Raw genomic sequence first — 20,722 nt, forward strand, 5'->3', positions numbered from 1 at the left:
AGAAACATTTCTTATTCAACGGCGATTAAAATTATTTATATTAATGATGTCTCCGAAGTTCAACGAAGTTTTCGCAGAAAAATAAGTTATCAGAAATCGGCCGTGGTTTGGTGTGCTGCTTCGCGACGAAAACAAGCTTGAGCAATGGCGATGTCGAATGGTGCACACTCGGTAAGTAATCCTACAATTTTTTGTTTATAGCGTAGTTTATACGGATTATTTCCAAAAAATATATACGTATTTTGGAAATGTTGAGTCGGATTAGTCTAGAATCGATTAATTTTATGGAAGAAAACCTTTCAATCAGCCGTAGTCCGTAAACTTTACACGTGTCGGGCTGTGATTGGAACGACTCGTAAGAAATCGGATTCCTAAAAAATGGAACGTATCTATGATCTTATAGGGGGGTCGACTGTATATCAAAATTATTTAATTTTGATATACTGTATTTAATTTGGTTTGTACCGAACAACTTCGAACTTGATTTATGTGCAATGTTTAGAAACAATTACACCAGGAAATAGTATTTACAAAGATACTTCCCTTCCAATTATCATGTCTTACAGTCTTCATTACAGAATTAAAAAATACGTTCAGAAAAGAAGAAGTCTACTTACAGTTTCTTTAGACGAATTTAAGAAATTTGAGTCATCGAAGTAACGCGAATAATTTACGAAATTGACGTAAGAAGTATTGTAAGTTGCATTTTCCTTACAAGAAGTGTTATCTGACAAAATAATCTTCCGCTTCACTAGTGAGCCTCCTCCTATTTATCTTTCCAATCTAATCAATGACGAGATTTTTCCTTCAAACCTTTCAAGAGAAAAAGTTCTCTATCGATGGGAATTCCAGAGCGAAAGCGCAAGAAGAAATTCGCCGATAACACGTCTCACAACAATTGAAACTGTTAGAAGAGAGGTCAATCTTTTCTGTGTTCAATTCGTTTCGGTAGAAATGCCGGTTTATACTTCGTCAAAAATGGAAAAGTAAACTAACGGGTGATTTCATTTTCTATTGTTCTGTGACAATCACTCCTTATACAGTATTTATATGTGCGCGCGTATGCGTGTATGTGAATTTCTTATAACTCCTGCAATTTTTGTCCAATTCAGATAATTATTTTTATTTAATTTAACAAAAATTGTCTGAAAAGACGTAATCGAGTGACAGAATGACATCGAAGACGGGTCGCGTGACACCGGGACAACAAATTTATGCAATGGCGGCTGCAACAGTGGAGAGTCGCTAAGTATTCCTATGATTTTTCTGTTTATAGGGTTCTTTTTATACGAGTGAGCATTGAAATATTCAAATGCGTATCGTGCGTGCCTCGATTGTAAATAAAATTAAAGAAAACTGGCCGACTGATACGAGCAAACAACAATTAAAGATCATGCCTTAAAACGCATCTACCTACAAAATGAAGAAGCCACGTCAAAGACTTCAATGTTAAATGAAAAATTTGTCGTGTCAATCGTACGGTTTGTAAACGATTAAAAGAAATAGACTGTCGCTTTGTAAAGCCAAAATAAACTCATTCACTAAGAAACAACACATGAAGAAACATGGAGCTTTGTGTGAGCAAAAGGCAAAGTAGAGCTTCATATTATAAAAGAAACTGTAAATGGCAAGGTGTATGAAGAAATTTTGAACATTACTCAGATACCAGTGGTAAAAAATCAATTCGAGTATGGAAAAGTTGTTTTCCGGGATGGTGATGACGATGACAGTTGTAAGAAAGCCGACTTCCAGGGGCAAACAGTTAATTGCGCGTCAGGAAAAGCTTACGGAATGATCGTATGTGGGTGGCGATGCTGGAGACAAAGATGACACGTGTCCTTACAAAAACCGTTTATTTTTGCCATAAAATAACTTACACTACGAACAAAATAGTCTTCTTTAAAGATTGGGAAACTGGATGCGATGACCGATGATTTTAAAGAATCGCTTGACAGTTGGCGATGGCGTTAACACACTGAACAGTTCTGAACTTGTTGAATATTTTTCTGCTGAACTCATAGGTCACTAGTCGTTCTGCAGATCCACTTTGTTACGTATGATCTACCGATTAAAACACCTTTGCTCAGTTATAATTGTGGGGAACCGCTGAATAAAACCAATAATCGTGTAAATTCTTACAACATAAAATTTACAAAGAAAATGCCACGCTTAAAAATTGTATATGAGACGTTGCTCTAGTAATAAACCCTATTAACTTAGATAAGTATAATTGATAACAGGAAATCTTCATAGAAAAAAGAATTTCACTCAATTAGGCAGAAAGGTTAAGAGAAAATTATAAAACAAAAAGATTTTATCAAAGAGAATAAATAGAAACTTGCGCTTTTCGGTATTTCTGTAGTTAGAAGAGTTGAAAAAGTAAAAATAATATTGCTAAGAATTCCTCCATATATGAATGCATACTTCGCTGTGTTCGCCGTATATTCCAATGTAGAAAGCTGTTACAGTGATTGCCACCTGATAAATATAATAAACTGCCAAAATTAGACTAATCATTTCGTCCATATCGAGTAGAACATCGCAATAATAAGCATTCTTCTGAATTACAAAGCGAAAATGGTTCTCCATTCTCTATGGCCTCTTCCATCATTTCACGCAGTGATGACATGTTTTCATGTAGTATTATGCCTACATCTATGATGAGGAGCAGAGATACAATTAGAAATCCAAATCCGTAAATTATCTCCCACAGCATTAAAATTAAAGGAAATACAAGTTTGTTCACATTCTCTTCATTTTTAACTCCTTCCACCCTGTGGGCACTAAGAGGGCTTCTATTAGCAAGCCATTATGGGTTCGGCCAGGCCCACAATGGGGCGGCCGGGTGGTCGGGGACTGAATTATTTTCTGCTTTTATATTTTTCATTAAAAAATTCTATTAACAGCAATTTTTTTTAATTTATTAAATAGATTTTAACTAAGTTATTCACTCAAATTATTTAATTGTATTTTTTGTCGCTATTGGCGCTGCGGTAGTTGAGATTAAGGGAAAAAACGGGGAAAAATATATTTATTCAGCCAATAAAAAAGTTTATTAATTACAATTACTCAAATATATTAATAAATAATTTAACTCAGAGCTTGATATTTATTAAAAAATAACGAGATTAATAAACTTTAGTAAATTTTTATTCGAAAAAGACAATTACTTGATGACGTTACCGAAATCGTCCAATAGAGGACGTCCACATGTATACGATTTCTAATCCCACGATGCATAGCGTAATGTCAATGTGTTTTGAGTGATACCGGCAACATGAAGAACTTCATTTACTTTTTTATTTTTCAATTATTCATTAGTTGTTTCGCGTTAGAAGAAAGTAAAGATAAACCGAAAGGACCGAAAGTAACTGATATTGTAAGTTTCGTTTCTAATTGTATCTTAAGTATTTTATAAAGGTAATTTTAATATCATGCATAATGTATGAATCGGTAGGTGTTACCTTTAGGTAAATTGTCTCATATAAATGTATATAAAAATGATCTAAAATTAACTCCTATCAATAAACCTCTTATTATGTTTTGTTTAAGTATTGAAACTAAATAAAATACTTATTTACAAGTATTACTATAATTATAAAGCATACAGATTCATAATATAGCTTCATTATAAACATAAATGACCATTTCTTAATTTATAAATGTTAAAATTTATAAATTTCCACTAACATATGTTTTACAATAGGGATGTATGGGTAAAAGCTTCCATAACAGATTTTTTTAATATTGTATGATTGCGTCTCGGAAATTGGAAGTACTTAGCGGATCGAGCTCTTGTTATTGATAAAATTCAAGTAGGCAAGTTTGTAAACCTGCCTTTGGATTAAATGCATCTTAATACATTGAAGATCTCAGGCCTGGATTCACAAACACCTTGTAAGTTACAATGGTTGTATTCGGCAGAGTCAACAGTTGTAACTGAGCAAGGTGTTTCAGTCGGTAGCTGTTACATATTTACATCTGAACAACGAGTGACGTATGCATTGGAACAAAAAGCGGCCATTGTTGGTCAGTTTCGGGTGCAATACGTAGTGTAAATGAAAGATGCTACTAAATGTGATGTTGAAATACCAAACACGTTCCAAAACAGCGCTACTGTGAAGGGCGTTTGGCAGAAAAGTACTCAACAGATACAAAACTGAACGCAGCCAATAAAATTCTTGTAAGTTGACAGATGAAGAAAGTCTTGTGTTTGTGAAGCACATCTTAAGCTACAATATTGTAAAAAGTCTCGTAACTACTACATACAATAAGAGCTTTTGTAAGTAAATGTATTGGTGGTTGAGTCTTTGGTTCTGTCGATAAATAATTGAGTTGATCATTTTTTATTATTGTTTCTTCTAAACTTTTTTTCATATGAAACTTCCAAGGTGTTATGAATTAAAACTGTTAATAGAATGATTAGAAAATTCTTGGAAATTCCATAATCCTTCATCTGTAACACTACATAGCTGGTATTCCACCAAGAAAGAAAATAGAATATTGTTCGAAAAATTCTTATTTGTTAGTTTTTTTTTAAACAAAAAAGCTGAGTGTGTGTCAATTTTTTCTTTCAAACTTCTTCAATATTTCTATTACCAGTATCAATTTTGGGATGATTTCATTCCACACCTATGTCAGTTACAGTTTAGTTATCCATTTTAATTTTGAAGAAATAAAATGTTACCTTTTTTCAGACCACAGATTAATTACTACGTGCAGTGGAAAAATTCTGAAACATCTTCCTATTGGCTCTATTAAAACAGAAGTGGTCACTAGTGGTGTCATAAGACATATTCTTATTGCCAATTATTTTATTTTTCCTCATAAGTTCTGACATGTTTTGTGAATACAAAATATAAAATAGCATTAGTTTCTCATAACTTAGGACAGTGTTTTTCAACCTTCTTGAATACGCGACCCCTTTACAAGTTAAAAAATTCTGGCGACCCCCCTAGGGCCATATTAAAACTATATCAGTGATTTTAAAAACTATGTATTTAATTTTCTCTCTGTTGAGACAAATTACAGTAGAGCCTCGATTATCCGACTCAATTGGGGACAGGGGTTGGTCGGATAATTGAAAAGTCGGATAACCGAAAAGTACAAAAAAATCCATTATTAGTGTAGTATATTATTATATCCCATGTAATTAGTATATTAGTATATTGCTATTAACCTACTTGGCGTTGAATTTTCATCAATGTTAAGCCTAACAAAAATTTTTTAAAATAATAATCGTCGCTATTGTATTGTTAAAAATTAGAAAATTAAGCGTTGTTTAAACACTGGCTCCCTTTCATGGTCGAATGAGTGTTGCCAGCTAAAACACGTAAAAATAATATTAAAGTAGCCAAGACATAGCCAAATATTGTAGCGCCACATCACTAGCGGACATTTGAAATTTGCCGACTAGGACGGTCGGTTAACTGAGGTGTCGGTTAATCGGGGGTCGGATAATCGAGGCTCTACTGTATTGTTGATTAAAGTGAAAATTTCAGAATCGACAATAACTTAACACACATAAAGTATGAAAACTTCCTTTAATTATAACATTCGGCACAGGAAGATGTTGACCTTTTTTTTTTTTTTTTTTTTTTGTTTAGGATCAGAATTTTCAGCTTCTACGTTTCTAATTTTTATTTCTTTTTGCAGATCAGCTCAACACTTTTTCCGCTATCATTTTCTGGGGTGGGCCATAATTCTCGCTGAATTTGTAGTTTTTTTAATATAGTGTAGGACCTACAAACACTTGTCTTTTTCTTTTACCCGCGACCCCCCGTGTAAGGCTTCGCGACCCCCTTGGGGGTTGCAACCCACAGGTTGAAAAACACTGACTTAGGATATAGGAGAGATGTACACTGTATCTTCTTATAAGACATTCATAAATCCTGGCCCTGGATGATAAATAATTTTTATGCTTTTTTGGATGCTTCACACATTTAGTATTTGCTGAATGCTGAGCAAACTTTGACCTATACCAAGTACTGTGGATGATTTATTTGTTACTTTGCTTGACAAATATTTGGTATTTGCCATTTTCCACTCATTGTTGGTATATTGTATCAAATCAAATGTCATTTTTAATTCTTACAACAAACTGGTGATTGGCAAATTTTGTGTGTTTGCCACATAACAAACACTTGGGCAAATACCTTTAGTCAAAGTATTTGCCCAAGTGTTTGTATTCGGCAATTTGTGAATACTGAATGTGTTGAGTTTCCTTTTGATTTTTATATCCATATGTAATTATCTTTGGAAACCCTAGCAAGTACACTAGAATCTGCTCATTGTAATCACTTTTTGCATTCAGATATACTGATATTATTGAATGATGCAAATTAATATAATTACAATTAGTAGAAATTCTAGCTTTATTCAATCTGATATTTAAAGTACATATTAAAGCAATTTAATAAATCTTCAAGTTATACATTTTAATTATTAACAACTTTCATAGTATAGGACATTTAATTTTGATGACAATATCTGTTTACTATAAGAAGGTTCTACTGTAATTTCTAAGGTAATTTTGTCAGTTTTTACAATTGTACTTTAATCTGCTAATGAAAAATGGAAATGTAAAAGTTTTAGCAATTTTAGATTGATAAACTCACATACTCTTTATATTAGTTTATATATTTCAGTTTGTCATATGCCTATATATAAATTCTATACTATAAATTTTAAAAAACTACAAATTCTTAAAATGTAAATCATTTGTATTGAGTTACAGATTTTCATAATAAATTATAACAAAAAAACTTTTTTAATTTTGTTGGTTTTTGTAAGCTGAATAGCAAAAGTGAAGAAACAGTACTATTTATGATTAAAAAGTTTGAATTTTTTGCATGCCTGTTATTAAATATAGTGTTATCGGGATAATCTGAGTGATTTTAAAACTAATGTAAATTGAATCTAAGACAAACTAAAGTTAAAATAAAGATGTTTAAACACATCCCTTTCTTTACATAAACTGTTCTGTTTAACTTTCAACTTCAACTTGCATTAAATAAACCCCTCTTTAAACATTTTTGTGTGTAATGAATGTTACTTTATGATTGATTTTCTAGCATGAACTGCCATTTTTAAGTGTGTGATAAATTACAAAGTCAACGTCATAAATAAAAAGTTAAAATTATTTTAAAAATAGCTGTTTTATATAATTCAGAAGAGTAATTTATTCCACTCTATCATGTATATAATAATATAATATTGTTCATATAATATCTATTCTGTATTATTTTGCTTTTGTTCATTGTCTTATTTTGTATGTTTTGTGCTAGTGCACTTTTCTCAAAAACAGACAAAGACTTCTGTTTTGTGTTTAATCCAGTGTGATAAGTCCATCTTTCAGAAAAATGCACTAGCACAAAACACAATATCTATTCTGTTTACTTGAAAAGTTTAGTGTACATTAAAACCTATGTAAATCAGAATTAGATAGTACCAAAGTATTTGTTTCTGTTTTGAACACGTTTCAGTATATTTTCCTTTTTTTTCTTTAATTTAAACTACAGATAAATTTCATGCAGTTATGTTCATTTTTCACACACACACACAAATTTTATTAGTATACTAGATGCCTTGATTCAAATTGATCTAAAGTGATTCCAACTAAAGATGAAGTATTCAAATGCTATTGAGAACTATCCAATTGCAAAAGGTTCTCAATCTTCCCAAGAACTTGTGCTGTGTTCAAATTCTTCTCAGTACAATTCTTATGAACTTAGATGACAGTGGACAAGCCAATTTGAGTACCAAAAATTACTTTTTTTCTCTGCTGTAGGAAATCCTAGTCACATTACAGTAACAGAGACCAAATTATTCTGTGATCGGGCTTCTTGAGGAATTTTAATACTATACTATGGTTGTTAACTTCAATCTCTGTAATTAATCAGCTTGTTTTTGAATACTCGGTACTATTTTGAATACTAGTTAGTTACTAACTACTCTGGATAAAGTAAATTAATAACAATGTTTTACTACTATTTCTCATCATTTTCATGAATTAACTTGATTCTTGGAAATTCATTCAATTCTGTCCCTTTTTGATTCCAACAAAGACCATGTATCCATGTATTCCCCTCATCATTTCTCTCACAAGGTTCAAAATTGTTCTTGGAATGTAGTTTATGTTCTGTGATGACTATTTTAACTAGAAAGAAGTTTACTTATTTGTCTACAGGTGAAATTTTAATTTTTTGCATCATCCAGGTAGTGTTCTTTATATCCAAAACCTCTTCTGTTTCCATATTGCACAGATTTCTGGCTTATAGTAAGCTTTAATGTAGAAAATCTCTCCATCCTGAAGAATGTTTTCTACAAGAGGGTTTCAATAAGTAACACCTTTTATTTTTTTTAAGCAAAAGTTTTAATGCATATGGAAAATACAAAATACACAAAATGAAATATGTGGATTAGGCTACTTCTCGAGATAGGAACCATTCAGGTTCAAGCGTTTGACCCAGGAATTGGCGTTCTATAATGCTGGCATCTTCAAGCAGGTACACTGCTTGAAGATGCCTGCATTATAGAACGCCAGTTCCTGGCCATACAACCATCTGCGAACAACTGATTTAATGTCCTTGTTGGAATGGAACCTCTCTCCAGCCAGGAATTTCTTCAAAAGACTATACAAGACACCAAACAATTTTTCCGACAGCATCTTCAAGCGAATGTGGCAGTTGCTTTGAATCATTTGATCAACAACAGTAACTGTTTGAGGCAAAGCTGCACTTACTGGACGACCTGACCTGTGCTCATCAATCACACACTGACGACCATTTTAAGCATTTTGTGCACCATGCAATTGTCACTGTACACTTTCTGCATTTCCACATGAATTTGTTCACATTTCTTGCCACCTGCCCATAGAAAATAAATAACACTTTGCTGCTCTTGGAGCGTGGACGATCATAGCGTGCATGCTATTTTCTTTCCATTTGTCAGAAATGTCCGACAGACAACACAAATGTTCCTATCATGCAGTAGTGTTGCCAGAAATTTGAACTTCATTTACTATATTCACATTTTTGCGTACACATTAAAACATTTGTTTAAAAATATAAAAGGCGTTACTTATTGAAACACCTTCAAATTTTAGACAGGTTGTACTGTGCTAACATTTATAATAAAAATATCTATCTTGAAACCTGCAAAAAATTATTTTATTTGTCTGATGATTTGATCTAAACTGTATCTAGATCGAAAGTACAGTAAAGCATGAATTATCTGAAATATATGGAGCAGAACAGTTTTCGATAATCAATTACAGATCATAGGAAAAAAATAAAAAGATAAATTCCTTAAATAAAATATAACTATTAATTAATTGTAATTCTAACAAAATTGTAAAACAAAAGTAAGGCGTAGAAATTTAATATCTATAATTGATCATAAAATTTAAAAAGTTGTCTAATTAATTAAAACTAAGGATTAGTCTTTCACTGTAATCTCTAACATACAGATGAAATTTGAATTCAAAATGAAAAAATACATAACAGTAAAATTAATATTACATTTAATACTCAAGTAAAATTATTTATTGCAGTTCTGTTTTTGAAAGAAGTCACTTATTCACCTTTCACATTAGTTCTTTTCTTTTTAACTCTGTTAAATCCCTGGTTTGTTTAATCATCTGAGTTGAAAAACCTGCTTCGGGTTGCATTTCTAATTACATCATCAAATGTTTCGCTTTGTGCAGGAACAGTGAAGCATTTGATGTGTTAGATGTCCGTGACTGATTAGTCATATTTTTCAGTTTGTAATGTAATAAGTGAGAACCGAACGTCGGCACAGATAATGAAATAGCTCAATAGCGAACCTACAGATGATCGACAATAGTTCTTACATAAAAACTTCATAATTTCTGGAATTAGTATACCCTGAAGTTGAATTTAGTTAATTGATTTTTCACATAATTGATATATTACTATACTATTTTAATATGATAAATATATGCTAAATTGATCTGCCATTTTGTATTAGTCAGACCATACTTTCGTTTACTCGAGAAACATAATCAAAAAAATTATTTTATCAGAACAACTCCATAATATAAAATGAATTTAATCTAATTAGAATGTGTTTTTGATATTGAGTTTTTATATTTTCTATAAAAAGGCATTTATTCATTTTACATATTTAAAGAAATATAATATGAAACATTACCAGTTTTTTGATACAAACATTTATTAGCACAAATAAGAAATACAGGGACACAATTTCACTTGCATGGGAAATTAGTTTCGAAATAATGTAACAAGTTCTTTAATGTACGAGTGGCAATCTTTTTAATGAAATGTTTATGTTTTATGTTATGTTTTTTAATGAAATGTTTATGAAAAATTCTGTTTATGTTCAATGGTATTTTCATTATAAACCTGATAATGGCAGATAAAGTCAGTTGAAAACTTTTTATTTGCTGGATTTTTGTGTTGTTTTAATTTATTATTTGTACAAAACTTAGTTAACTGAGACATATTTTAAAGACAGCTAAAATCCTGTTTGGAAGTGGTGATTTGATTCCTTCATTGAGTCTATTATTTAGTTCTATTAGATTATTAACATTAAACTTGAAATAAGCCATTATCATCAGGTTTAAATGAAATTCTGTAATTTAATTATCTACAATATTCAATTTTCTGTTTACTATATACATTATTGCTAAGATAATTAAATGACAGTCATCGTGAAATATAGTCGTAAAATTTTTTAAAATTTTAAATATAATCATGATAAATCTTAAATATCAAATTCTGTAGTGTTAATATCTATTGATAGTGACTTTTCAGCATTACATGATGAAAAAGATTTAATATAATTGCTGAGTAGGCTAATAATTTTCAAATACACCTAGATAAAGGATAAATTTGATGAAAGGATACGATAAACTATAACTGAGGCTTATCTAAAAATTTGGAATGTTTCCAATATCATTAATGCACAGCTGGATGACCAAATGATTCAGGTAGCAGCTTATGATTCTGGAAATCCAGGATCGAATCCAGACAGGTCAAAAAATACCCAGAAGTTTATTGGGAGTGATACATCTGAATATGTCAAGTCCTGTCTCTTACAACCTGGCAACCCCATTGTGAGCCTGCCTGAACCCACAATGGAATTGTTAAAAAGGACTTCTTAGTGCATACAGGGCAGAAAGAGTTTTAAAAATATATATATATATATATATACACACACATACCATTAGACTTTATTGTAATAAACTCTTTATTTAATATATTTATTGTATGTCTACTCTAAATTTAATTTTTATTTTATTTCATATGGTATTTTTTTTATTTCAGGTATATTTTGATATTACGATTGGTGGCGAACCTGCCGGCAGGATTGAGATTGGCTTATTTGGTAAAACTGTACCAAAAACAGTGAAAAACTTTGTGGAGTTAAGCACAAAGCATACAACAGAGGTAAGAATTTATATAATTGAATTATGGAACAAATTGGCAATTGTTATATAATTCTTATTTTTATCAGAAATTTATAAACTATTTCAATGAATGCTTTGATTATTCATTTTAAATTTTTAATATGATTAATCAAGATATATTTTTAGAATGGTTAAAAGTGTTTTGAAAGTGCTACACATTATTTTGGTTTATTGCTTTCAAAGAAATGACATCCAGAAAATAGCATAAGACCTGTATATTAAGGCAGCTCTGTACATTCAGTATTTGCTGAATGCCGAGCAAACGTTTGGCCAATACTGAATACTGTGGATAATTTACCCGTGACTAATAATCAATATTTGCCATTTCCCATTCCTTGTCGGTATATTATAGGGATAAATCTCGGGCAAACATTGTATTTCCCACAACAAACTGATGCTTGGCAAATAATTGTGTATATGTGTGCTCTGTAAACAATTTGGCACATACTTTGATGAAAGGCAATTATTTGACAATCAGCAGATTTTAATGTGTGGAATATCTTTATAGAGAAACAACTTATGGTTTCAGATGTTTCATTTGCAATGATAAATTAATCATGTACAGTATTTATAGTAGGTATGCCAATTGTATTAGATTATATATGATAATAAGTAAAACAAACTACTGTAAAGACAAACTTATAGCAATTGTTACTTATATGTCCATCAAGCTAGGAACACAATTGAAATATAAGCATTGACCTTTTAGGCTTTTTCTCTCTCTTTTAATTATGTTTCTGTAACTATAAACTGTCTGTAAGATAATTATTTTATGCTTGTCTTCATTCAGAAAATTGAGTAAATATTTTAGTTTGGGTTTTTTCAAGTTTTAATGGCATATATCTTAAGTTTTGTAATAAACATTACTTTTTATATGAACATGAATTAAGCATTATTTTAACATGGTTACGAGAAATATGACTCATAATGATCATATCTTGATTAATTTGATAGACTTAGTGCATACTATGGGCTGAAACTATATCCCCTGGGCCAAATATTTTTGGCTTGTCTACTTATGACTTATGAGAAATTTGGCACACAGAAAAATTTGGGTACTAATTATAATTTATAATTGTAATTTTACATCAATGCTTAGCAAATTTAATAAAACTTAAAGTTCAGTATTATGAATATAATCTTATGCTTGATATTGAGTCATAAAAATAATTTTAAATAAATAAATATATATATATAATGGTTAGCAAAATTGTGCTTTAATTACTTTATTTCTGTGCATATAAAAACATACTCTTACAGAAGGGATGCAATTGGCACTATATTCTACAAAATATCTTTAAAAAAACACTCATTACTTTTATAATATTAGGAGCATTTTTATTTTTGTTAGTGATTAGTTTCTATATCAATATGCATTTAATTTACATTGACAAAGCAGTATAATACTTGTATAAGTAAATCCAATGTGTTTCAAAAATGCAAAAACAAGCACATGTCTTATTTGCTCAGAAATATGATAAATATTTTCATTGAATTTTCCAAATAACCTTGAAAGGATGATGATGTTTTACCTTTCAATGTTTGTCTTCTGATTTATATTACTGATTAGCAACGTAAGGAAAGAAATATGTATATATAATATAGAGTTTGGTATCTAATCAAGAGCCACCAGATTGCCCAAGTAAGAACAAACTGTTCCAGATGGAAATATAGCAGTCAGTTTATATCTAACAAATTGGACATTTAAATCAATAATTAAGTGCAAAATAAAATTTTAAAACAAAGTGGTAACTAGTGAAGATGTAAAAGTAAACAATATACAAGTTTCAGTTGACTAAATACAGACATTTCAATAACTAAAGGATTTTCTTTGAATTTAAAATTTTTTATTTACTTTGTGATTATCTGCAATAGAACTCTAATATTTAAAGAAAGTCATTTGTTGTAATAAAAATTATCATCTTTATTGATCTTATTAATGTGATAGGTGTGCACCTTCTGATCAGTATTCTAAAGGCTGATTTCTTCTATTAGAGGGTGATTAGATGGAATCCTTGTACATAACAGATGAGATGTGAAACATCTTGTCTGTTATATTTTATACTTACTATGCCTTCCTTTAATTTCATCTCCATGTTAAAAAAGCACATTTATGGTTTCAGAATCTGCAAGTTTAGTACTTACATTAGCTGTCAAAGTTATTATATTCCTGTTTTTATTGTAATGTAAATTTGTGTTTTCATTTTCTTTTTGTTTCTTCCAAATGTTATATAATTGTTTTCTGATAAGTTATATGACATAACATGATAAAATTGGAGTTTTATAAATATAGTACATTTGCTTTCTACAATTCATTTTGTATATTAGAAGAAAATAATGTTTCCTTTAAAACTGTATTAAATTATTTAATAGAAAACTTTATCCATACAAAAAAAATAACCTTTATACATGTACTATATTTAGTATATCTTTTTAATAATGATAAGATTTGTCACTGGTAATCATTAATTTATATACATCTTTAATTACAAGGAAGAAAGGTCTTAGTCTTCCTTGTTTATTACTTTACAGTAGTCCTTGTCTTGTTAAAGTTCTGTCAGAAATTACTGATTAGTTTTCTGACAGATATTGTGGTGTTATTCTCTACCCAGTTCCTTCTGTTTTTTAATTGGTCATCTTTCATGCCTGCTTCTGGGTTAAAAATTATAATTAATGATGATTTGAACTAGTAGGTGCTTCTGATTGTCACATGAAGTGACATATGGCCACTTCAAGTTGATTTTGGCCACATCATAAATTAACTAATAATACCTATATTAATATGGTAGAGCATTGATTATCTGAATACCAATCAACCGAAACATTGGTTAACTGAAAGCGTTCCAGTCAGCAAATTCCAATTTGCTGCTAAGGCTGTGGCGTTGCAACACTCTTTCCCTCCCTGCCAAACTGAACTGTAGGCCTAGTTTAATGTATTACATTATATAAGGTATGTATTTGTAAGACGTATGATACAAACTATATACAATATAATTTTGTATTTATATTTTTTTGTAAATGATCAGTTATTCGAACAACCCCAGTCCCGAATTGTTTTGGATAATCGATGCTCTCTACTTCATATACATTCAAAAGATTTATTTATATTGAGAATTTTTAAAATGATTTCTCAGTATGTTAATATATTTATTTATTGTAAATAGCATTTATTAAATATTAATTTACTGCTTATTTGATGATACAGGAAAGTAAAGATGGTGGATTGGTTGGCTACAAAGGAAGTATATTTCACAGAGTTATTTCGGATTTCATGATTCAAGGTGGAGATTTCACTAAAGGAGATGGAACAGGAGGTATAATTAATACACTATTTAATTTTAGGTCTATCAATTATAAGTGAATATGTAGATTGTTCAGAAACATTTCTATTTTTGGTTTGCAGTTTGAAACCAGCAACTAGTTTCAACTTTCCTGACATTTAAAATTTTGTTAGCACTATCTGTTATCATAATTTATTTTAAAACTTTTTATATTTTTAACTATTATAAAATGGAAAAAAAGCTTAATTTTGAGGGTAGGGATGAGTTTTATAACAAATTGTAAATGCTGGTACAAACTGGAAGTCACATTATTTCAATTAAAAACGTTTCCTCTGAAAACAGTTAATGAATGACCAGTATGACTATTGCTAACAGAAAAGTATGATGTATAGGGACAAGACACTACTAATTTGAGGTGAAGAGCATATATTCTGAATTAAATAAATTTTTAAAAATGATTAAAAATTGCAGCCCGGCACTGTGACTCTGTCACAATAAGTAATTGCTCATTTTCTTTTACATTTCTCTGTTGAAATTATATAGCTCTATTATTGTGGCTGTCATCCATGCATTCGTGTTAAATTTTCATGTCACTGGCAACTACAGTAGATCATCAATTATCCTAATCAATTGGAGACTGGGGCTGTTTGAAAAATCGATTTTTCAGATAACCGATTATGTACAAAAAAAATGTATTAACCTATCCCATGTTGAAATCCGTTCAAATCCTGGCACATCTTTAAATACCCTCTCATGGTCGCACCAGTGCTGCCAGCTAAAACACGCGCACCAATAAAAATAATATTGGAATAGCCCAAGACAAAGCCAAAGATTGCAGCTCCACAGCACTAGCAGAAATTTAAATTTGCCGACTGGAAAGCCTTCGGTTAATTGACGTTTTGGTTGATTGACATTCGGATAATCGATGCTCTACTGTAATTAATTTTGTCACAACAACTGAGTGATTTGAATTTCAAATATTTTGTCTGTCTATAGTGGTGTTGAATGTTTGTGCAGGACAAAAAAGACACTTTCCATGGGCATAGGTGCTGTTTATACAAAAAAATTTAAATAGCTTTCAATAAATCATCTATTGATTTTTACATTAGATATTTTCTAGATTTATCTTTTACTCTAACTTTATGTGAATCTTCTTCACAAAAAAAATTAAGTAGATTGTTTTTTATCTTAAAGAAATTTTCTATAAAATGTTTTTTTAGATATATTTTATTTATAAGTAAAATAGTAGTGGGAAAACAGTAAGTTTTTGTAATTATACAAATTTTGAAAACCTTTCAGGTCGTAGTATCTACGGAGAACGTTTTGCAGACGAAAATTTTAAGCTGAAACATTACGGAGCAGGATGGCTTTCCATGGCTAATGCCGGAAAAGATACAAATGGTTCTCAGTTCTTTATCACTACTAAAAAGACATCTTGGTTGGATGGAAGGCATGTAGTATTTGGAAAAGTCTTGAAAGGAATGGTGAGAAAATTGATAAATTTATTATTATATAAAGCGTTCTATCTTTATTAATAAAATAATTATTTCTACATCTAGGATGTCGTAAGAAAGATCGAGTCTACAAAAACGGACGGACGAGACAAGCCCGTCAAAGATGTCATTATTGCAGATAGTGGTACCATAGCAGTAGAGAAACCATTTTCTGTTGCTAAAGCGGATGCAACAGAATAAAATAAAAAATTAGTAGAGTGCCTAAATGGTAAACAGTTTCATTTGTGATTCCACTGCATTTAACAATTCTGGTGATTTCCTATGGTGAAGTATTGATTTAAGAATACAAATTCCATACAATAGTTCTTAATTGTCACAATTTATTATATGTTAAACAGCTCTGTAGTGGAATATACATTTTTTTTAAATCTTTTTGTTTTTTGTCTAAAAAAAAGTACAGTATATATGTGAATTAGAAACTTTTTGATATACAAATCATTCCATTGCTCATACTGGAAATAAACTTTGTTTTAAAAACAATGATTTAGTCTGAGATTAAATATTCATCTTAAGTTTTTATAAATAATAATGTTGAAATAGTGATTGAAACCTTTCTCAGTTTCAAATTCTGAGATAGCTGTCATGTTTATTATTAAATCAAACAATATCAGTCAGAATTTTCTAAATCTGCTAATTACAAGCACACAGTGTATTTCACAAATTTTGAGGAGCCCACCATTGGCCAAGTAGTTAACACCACCAAATGCTATTAATAGTTGTGTTTGCACCCAACAAATGGGCATAACGAGTGACAAGGAGAGGGGAAATCTGAATTGTGCGCGTGTTCCATCAGTCAGTGTTTAGCACTTGTTCCGCTAGCATCTTAGTGTCGCTCATGATCACATTTTTCTAAACTTTGTTCACACATATTACATATAAACAACAACAGTCATAGCCCATTATATAATAAATATGCCATCTCGTACTAAATTTAAATCGCTGGTTCAACTGTTTTATTTCACATATTTCTTGTTGAAACATATTTAGAAAATTATTAGTGAGAAAATAAAACCTAATTGCAAATTTAATGAAAATCAAGTATTTACATGGTAAGAATTTTGTAAGAAATGAAAAAAGGGGATTGATATTATTCTTATGTCATTGACAATTGTTCTCTCTGATTGCCCTCTTCTGGACATGCTATTTTTACTATAAATGCCATCAAACAATTTCAATGTTTTTGAAAATTAGTTAAATTTCTGAAGATTGCAATACTTTATTGCATAGTGTTTAAAATTATGATGGGAAGTAATGGTGAGAAAATGAATACAAGATCATCATCAATGAGCCCAATCTTTAAATGTGGATACTACCAAAATTAAAAGTAATAAAACTGAAGAAATGTAAAAAATAAGTTTCTTTTTAGTTAATTATATTAGGATTCAGATATTGGATTTAATATATTTAAATAATGTTATATAATACTTTCTATAGTTTCTTGTTTGTTTCCACGTTAATTTTTGGGTTTCCCTATTCAATGCTGTCTAGAGAGAGATTTAGCGGTAGAAATGCAACCAAATTTGGTGAAATACTAGAATAGGCAGAACAAATTGCTGTAAAAAACAGTACTAAAGCTCACCAATATGATGCTTTGGTCAATCAGAGTTTTGGTTAGAGACACTTAAAAAGTATTCCCATATATAGTGTAGTGTCTTTGAGTGCTGCTGAAGCTGTCGTTAGCTACCTCTGAGGATCTGGAATCAAATCAAGTCAAAAAACAAACATTTTTGGGGAGATCGGATCCAAATATGTCCGGCCCCTTGTGGGCTGGATCTGAAAAGGACGCTCTTAGTGCCTATAGCGTAGAAAGTCAATAATAAAATAATCAGAAATTGTGTAGGTGATAGTTAAAGATGTTTTGTTGACATTCTAATTTAGGATCGTTTACTATCACTTTCTGATCCGGGTTCGAGTTCGATCAAAAAGTTTTCATGGTAGATCGGGCCTAACCCTCAGACCGACAATATTGTAGTTTGGCCAAATCCACGATGGATAAGGAAAAAGGATCTGTTAGTGCCCACAGGATGGGAAAAGAGCAATAAGAGTGTCTGCTTTCTGCTCTGGGGAACCCGGAAACAAATCTGGATGGTTCTAAAAACTCCAAGAAGTTTTTGGAGGATGGTTCGTCCCCGTTCCACTCCACTCGGTCGCCCAATTATGGGCCTGGCTGAACCCAAGATGGATTTGATTAATTAAAAAGCTCTCAGAACAGTAAGAACAGGAGAAAAAACCAATAAAAGAAGTCGTCATAACTAATGTTAGGTATAAAACTTAAGAAATAAGATTTAGAAATTTGAAAAAATTAAATTTCGGTGAAAGTAACACTAAGAAAATCCTAAATTAGTATGATTAAAATATGAATTTATGTCGGATTAATCTCGATTCAAGGTTAAAGGAGAAAAACTATTCACACAACCAATGAAACAACAAGTTCATCTTCGAAAGCAACAGTCAAATTCGAAAATCCTATTCTCAAGTCCAAGGATCAACATTAAGTTATGGTTTTGTTACGTTGAAGTCTTACTAACGCCTTTTTGGGGGTAGTGTGATTAAGTATTGAAATCCCTTTGATCCAGCTCTGTAGTGTCCAGATTCGAATACGAGTTGATAATAAATTTTTCAAGAGAGATTTATTTGGAATATGTCTGTCCCCGTAATTCATCCTAACCCGCGCGTTCATTGTAAGCTCCAGGGCCGGATCATCGCATAGACAAATGAGACAAATGTCTAGGGCCCGGTTAATTTTGAAAGATATTGATGAAATTTTTAAAATTCTTCATACAAACATAGCTGACGGCGACGACGAGGACGTATCAATTAATACTGCATTGCTAAAAAATGGTATAGTGGCGATATTGATACAGAAGAATTGGACGAGGAATTGTTGCAATTTAATTTGCAAAAGCCAAAAATTAACGTTGCCATCTGATATGCTGCAATTTATAAAGAACACAAACTAGTATCAACATTCCCAAATACAGTATATAAATATTATTGCCAATATATTTAACTTTGTCTATATCAAATGCATCTGGTGAAAGGTCATTCTCAGTATTAAAACACGTAAAAAATTGCGAAACTCACTGAGTGAATCAGAATTAAATTCTTTAGCTTTTTATACATAGAACAAAATGCTTTGGATAATATTAATTATGATAAAATAATTGATAATTTTGCTGAATTAAAGAGTAGAAAACAGAATTTTTAAATAAAGTTTATTCATATTTATACGTATACTTACTTTTTTAAAACTATCTTGACTTTTATTTAAATTATCTTTTTCATTATTCAATTTACCTTTCATGGGTAAAATATTACATTTAAATATTAACCAAAAAGATTAAATTAAACAATTAATATTTTAAGATAATATTATTATTGTATAACAATTTTTGTTAGACATTTAATAAAATAAATTTCAATTTTTTTTTTAAATTTATAAACAAACTGTTCAAATTTTTCTAGAAAAACTAAAATTTATTGTTGTATATTAAATATTTTTTATTAATAAAAATTTAAGATTTGTGTTAGTTTTTCACATTATTTAGTTTTGTTTTATTTATTGTTTTATATTTTTTGTGTGCTCTATTTCTTATGGGAGAGGAAGGGGGCCCGGTAAGAAGAAAATGTCTAGGGCCCCAAAGTGGGTTAATCCGGTCCTGGTAAGCTCTAAAAATATAGAAGAAAAACCCATAGTGGTCTCGTGTGAAAAGAGAAACAAATTGAACACATTGATATAGAAGCTTTTATGAGAGTAAATTCGAATTTAATTTATTTTCAAGTTCTAAGTTTCTTATCGGTTCTTATTTCAATCTTCTCAAGTTTGGATCAAGTCTTTTCTTTTAGCTCTTTGTATACTAGAAGAGACTTTTAACAAACCTACGATTGGTTCGGCCCGCCAATGGTCAAGCGGTTCCGTTCCCTGAACACTGGGAGTTCGGCGTGGGTTCGCACATAGCCAGAACGGGCTGGCCACGTGGAGTTTTCTCCACATCTGTACCGCCTGGATAGGGGCCAGGTACCCTTAAAAATACCTCTCCCGGAAGGCATATCGCCCGAGTGTTGCGTTGCCATAACTTAAAAAAACAAAGGATTGGTTCGGCCAGACCCACGTGGGACAGACGGAGACCGATACACCGATAAATCCTGAGATTTTCCATCTCTCCGAATCGTTCCCGGTCTTCCTTAGCTATGTGGTCCGGATATGAAAGGCCCCATCCTTCACCCACGGTTGCCCGAATGAGGCCTGCTACAAAGGATCTTGTAAGAAGATAGAAAAGAGTAACAAAAATATTTTAAATTATCAAATAAATTATAATTGTTATTATTTTTTAACATTTTTAAAAAATGAATTAAAAATATTATAAATACAGTATTTAAAAAATAATTTTTATCGACGCCATCTTTTAACAAAAGAAAATAATAATAATTATTTGTAAATACTGTATGACTTATCAATTTTATTTAGTATTAAA

The 20,722-nt window shown here is 30.8% G+C and overlaps 1 protein-coding gene across 1 annotated transcript; it reads left to right on the plus strand.

Annotated features, from left to right (window-relative positions):
- The first annotated feature begins 3,220 nt into the window (after positions 1–3,220).
- On the plus strand, positions 3,221–16,730 carry LOC111618145 (peptidyl-prolyl cis-trans isomerase B-like). Its single transcript, XM_023359606.1, has 5 exons — positions 3,221–3,379; positions 11,310–11,432; positions 14,658–14,766; positions 16,033–16,217; positions 16,293–16,730. Exons 1-5 carry the CDS (start codon positions 3,278–3,280, stop codon positions 16,425–16,427), a joined length of 654 nt encoding a protein of 217 aa, XP_023215374.1. The 5' UTR covers positions 3,221–3,277; the 3' UTR covers positions 16,428–16,730.
- Positions 16,731–20,722: the final 3,992 nt, after the last annotated feature.

Source organism: Centruroides sculpturatus, unplaced genomic scaffold (assembly GCF_000671375.1).
Source record: "Centruroides sculpturatus isolate CEXI.00-Female unplaced genomic scaffold, Cexi_2.0 scaffold62, whole genome shotgun sequence".
NCBI lineage: Eukaryota > Metazoa > Arthropoda > Arachnida > Scorpiones > Buthidae > Centruroides > Centruroides sculpturatus.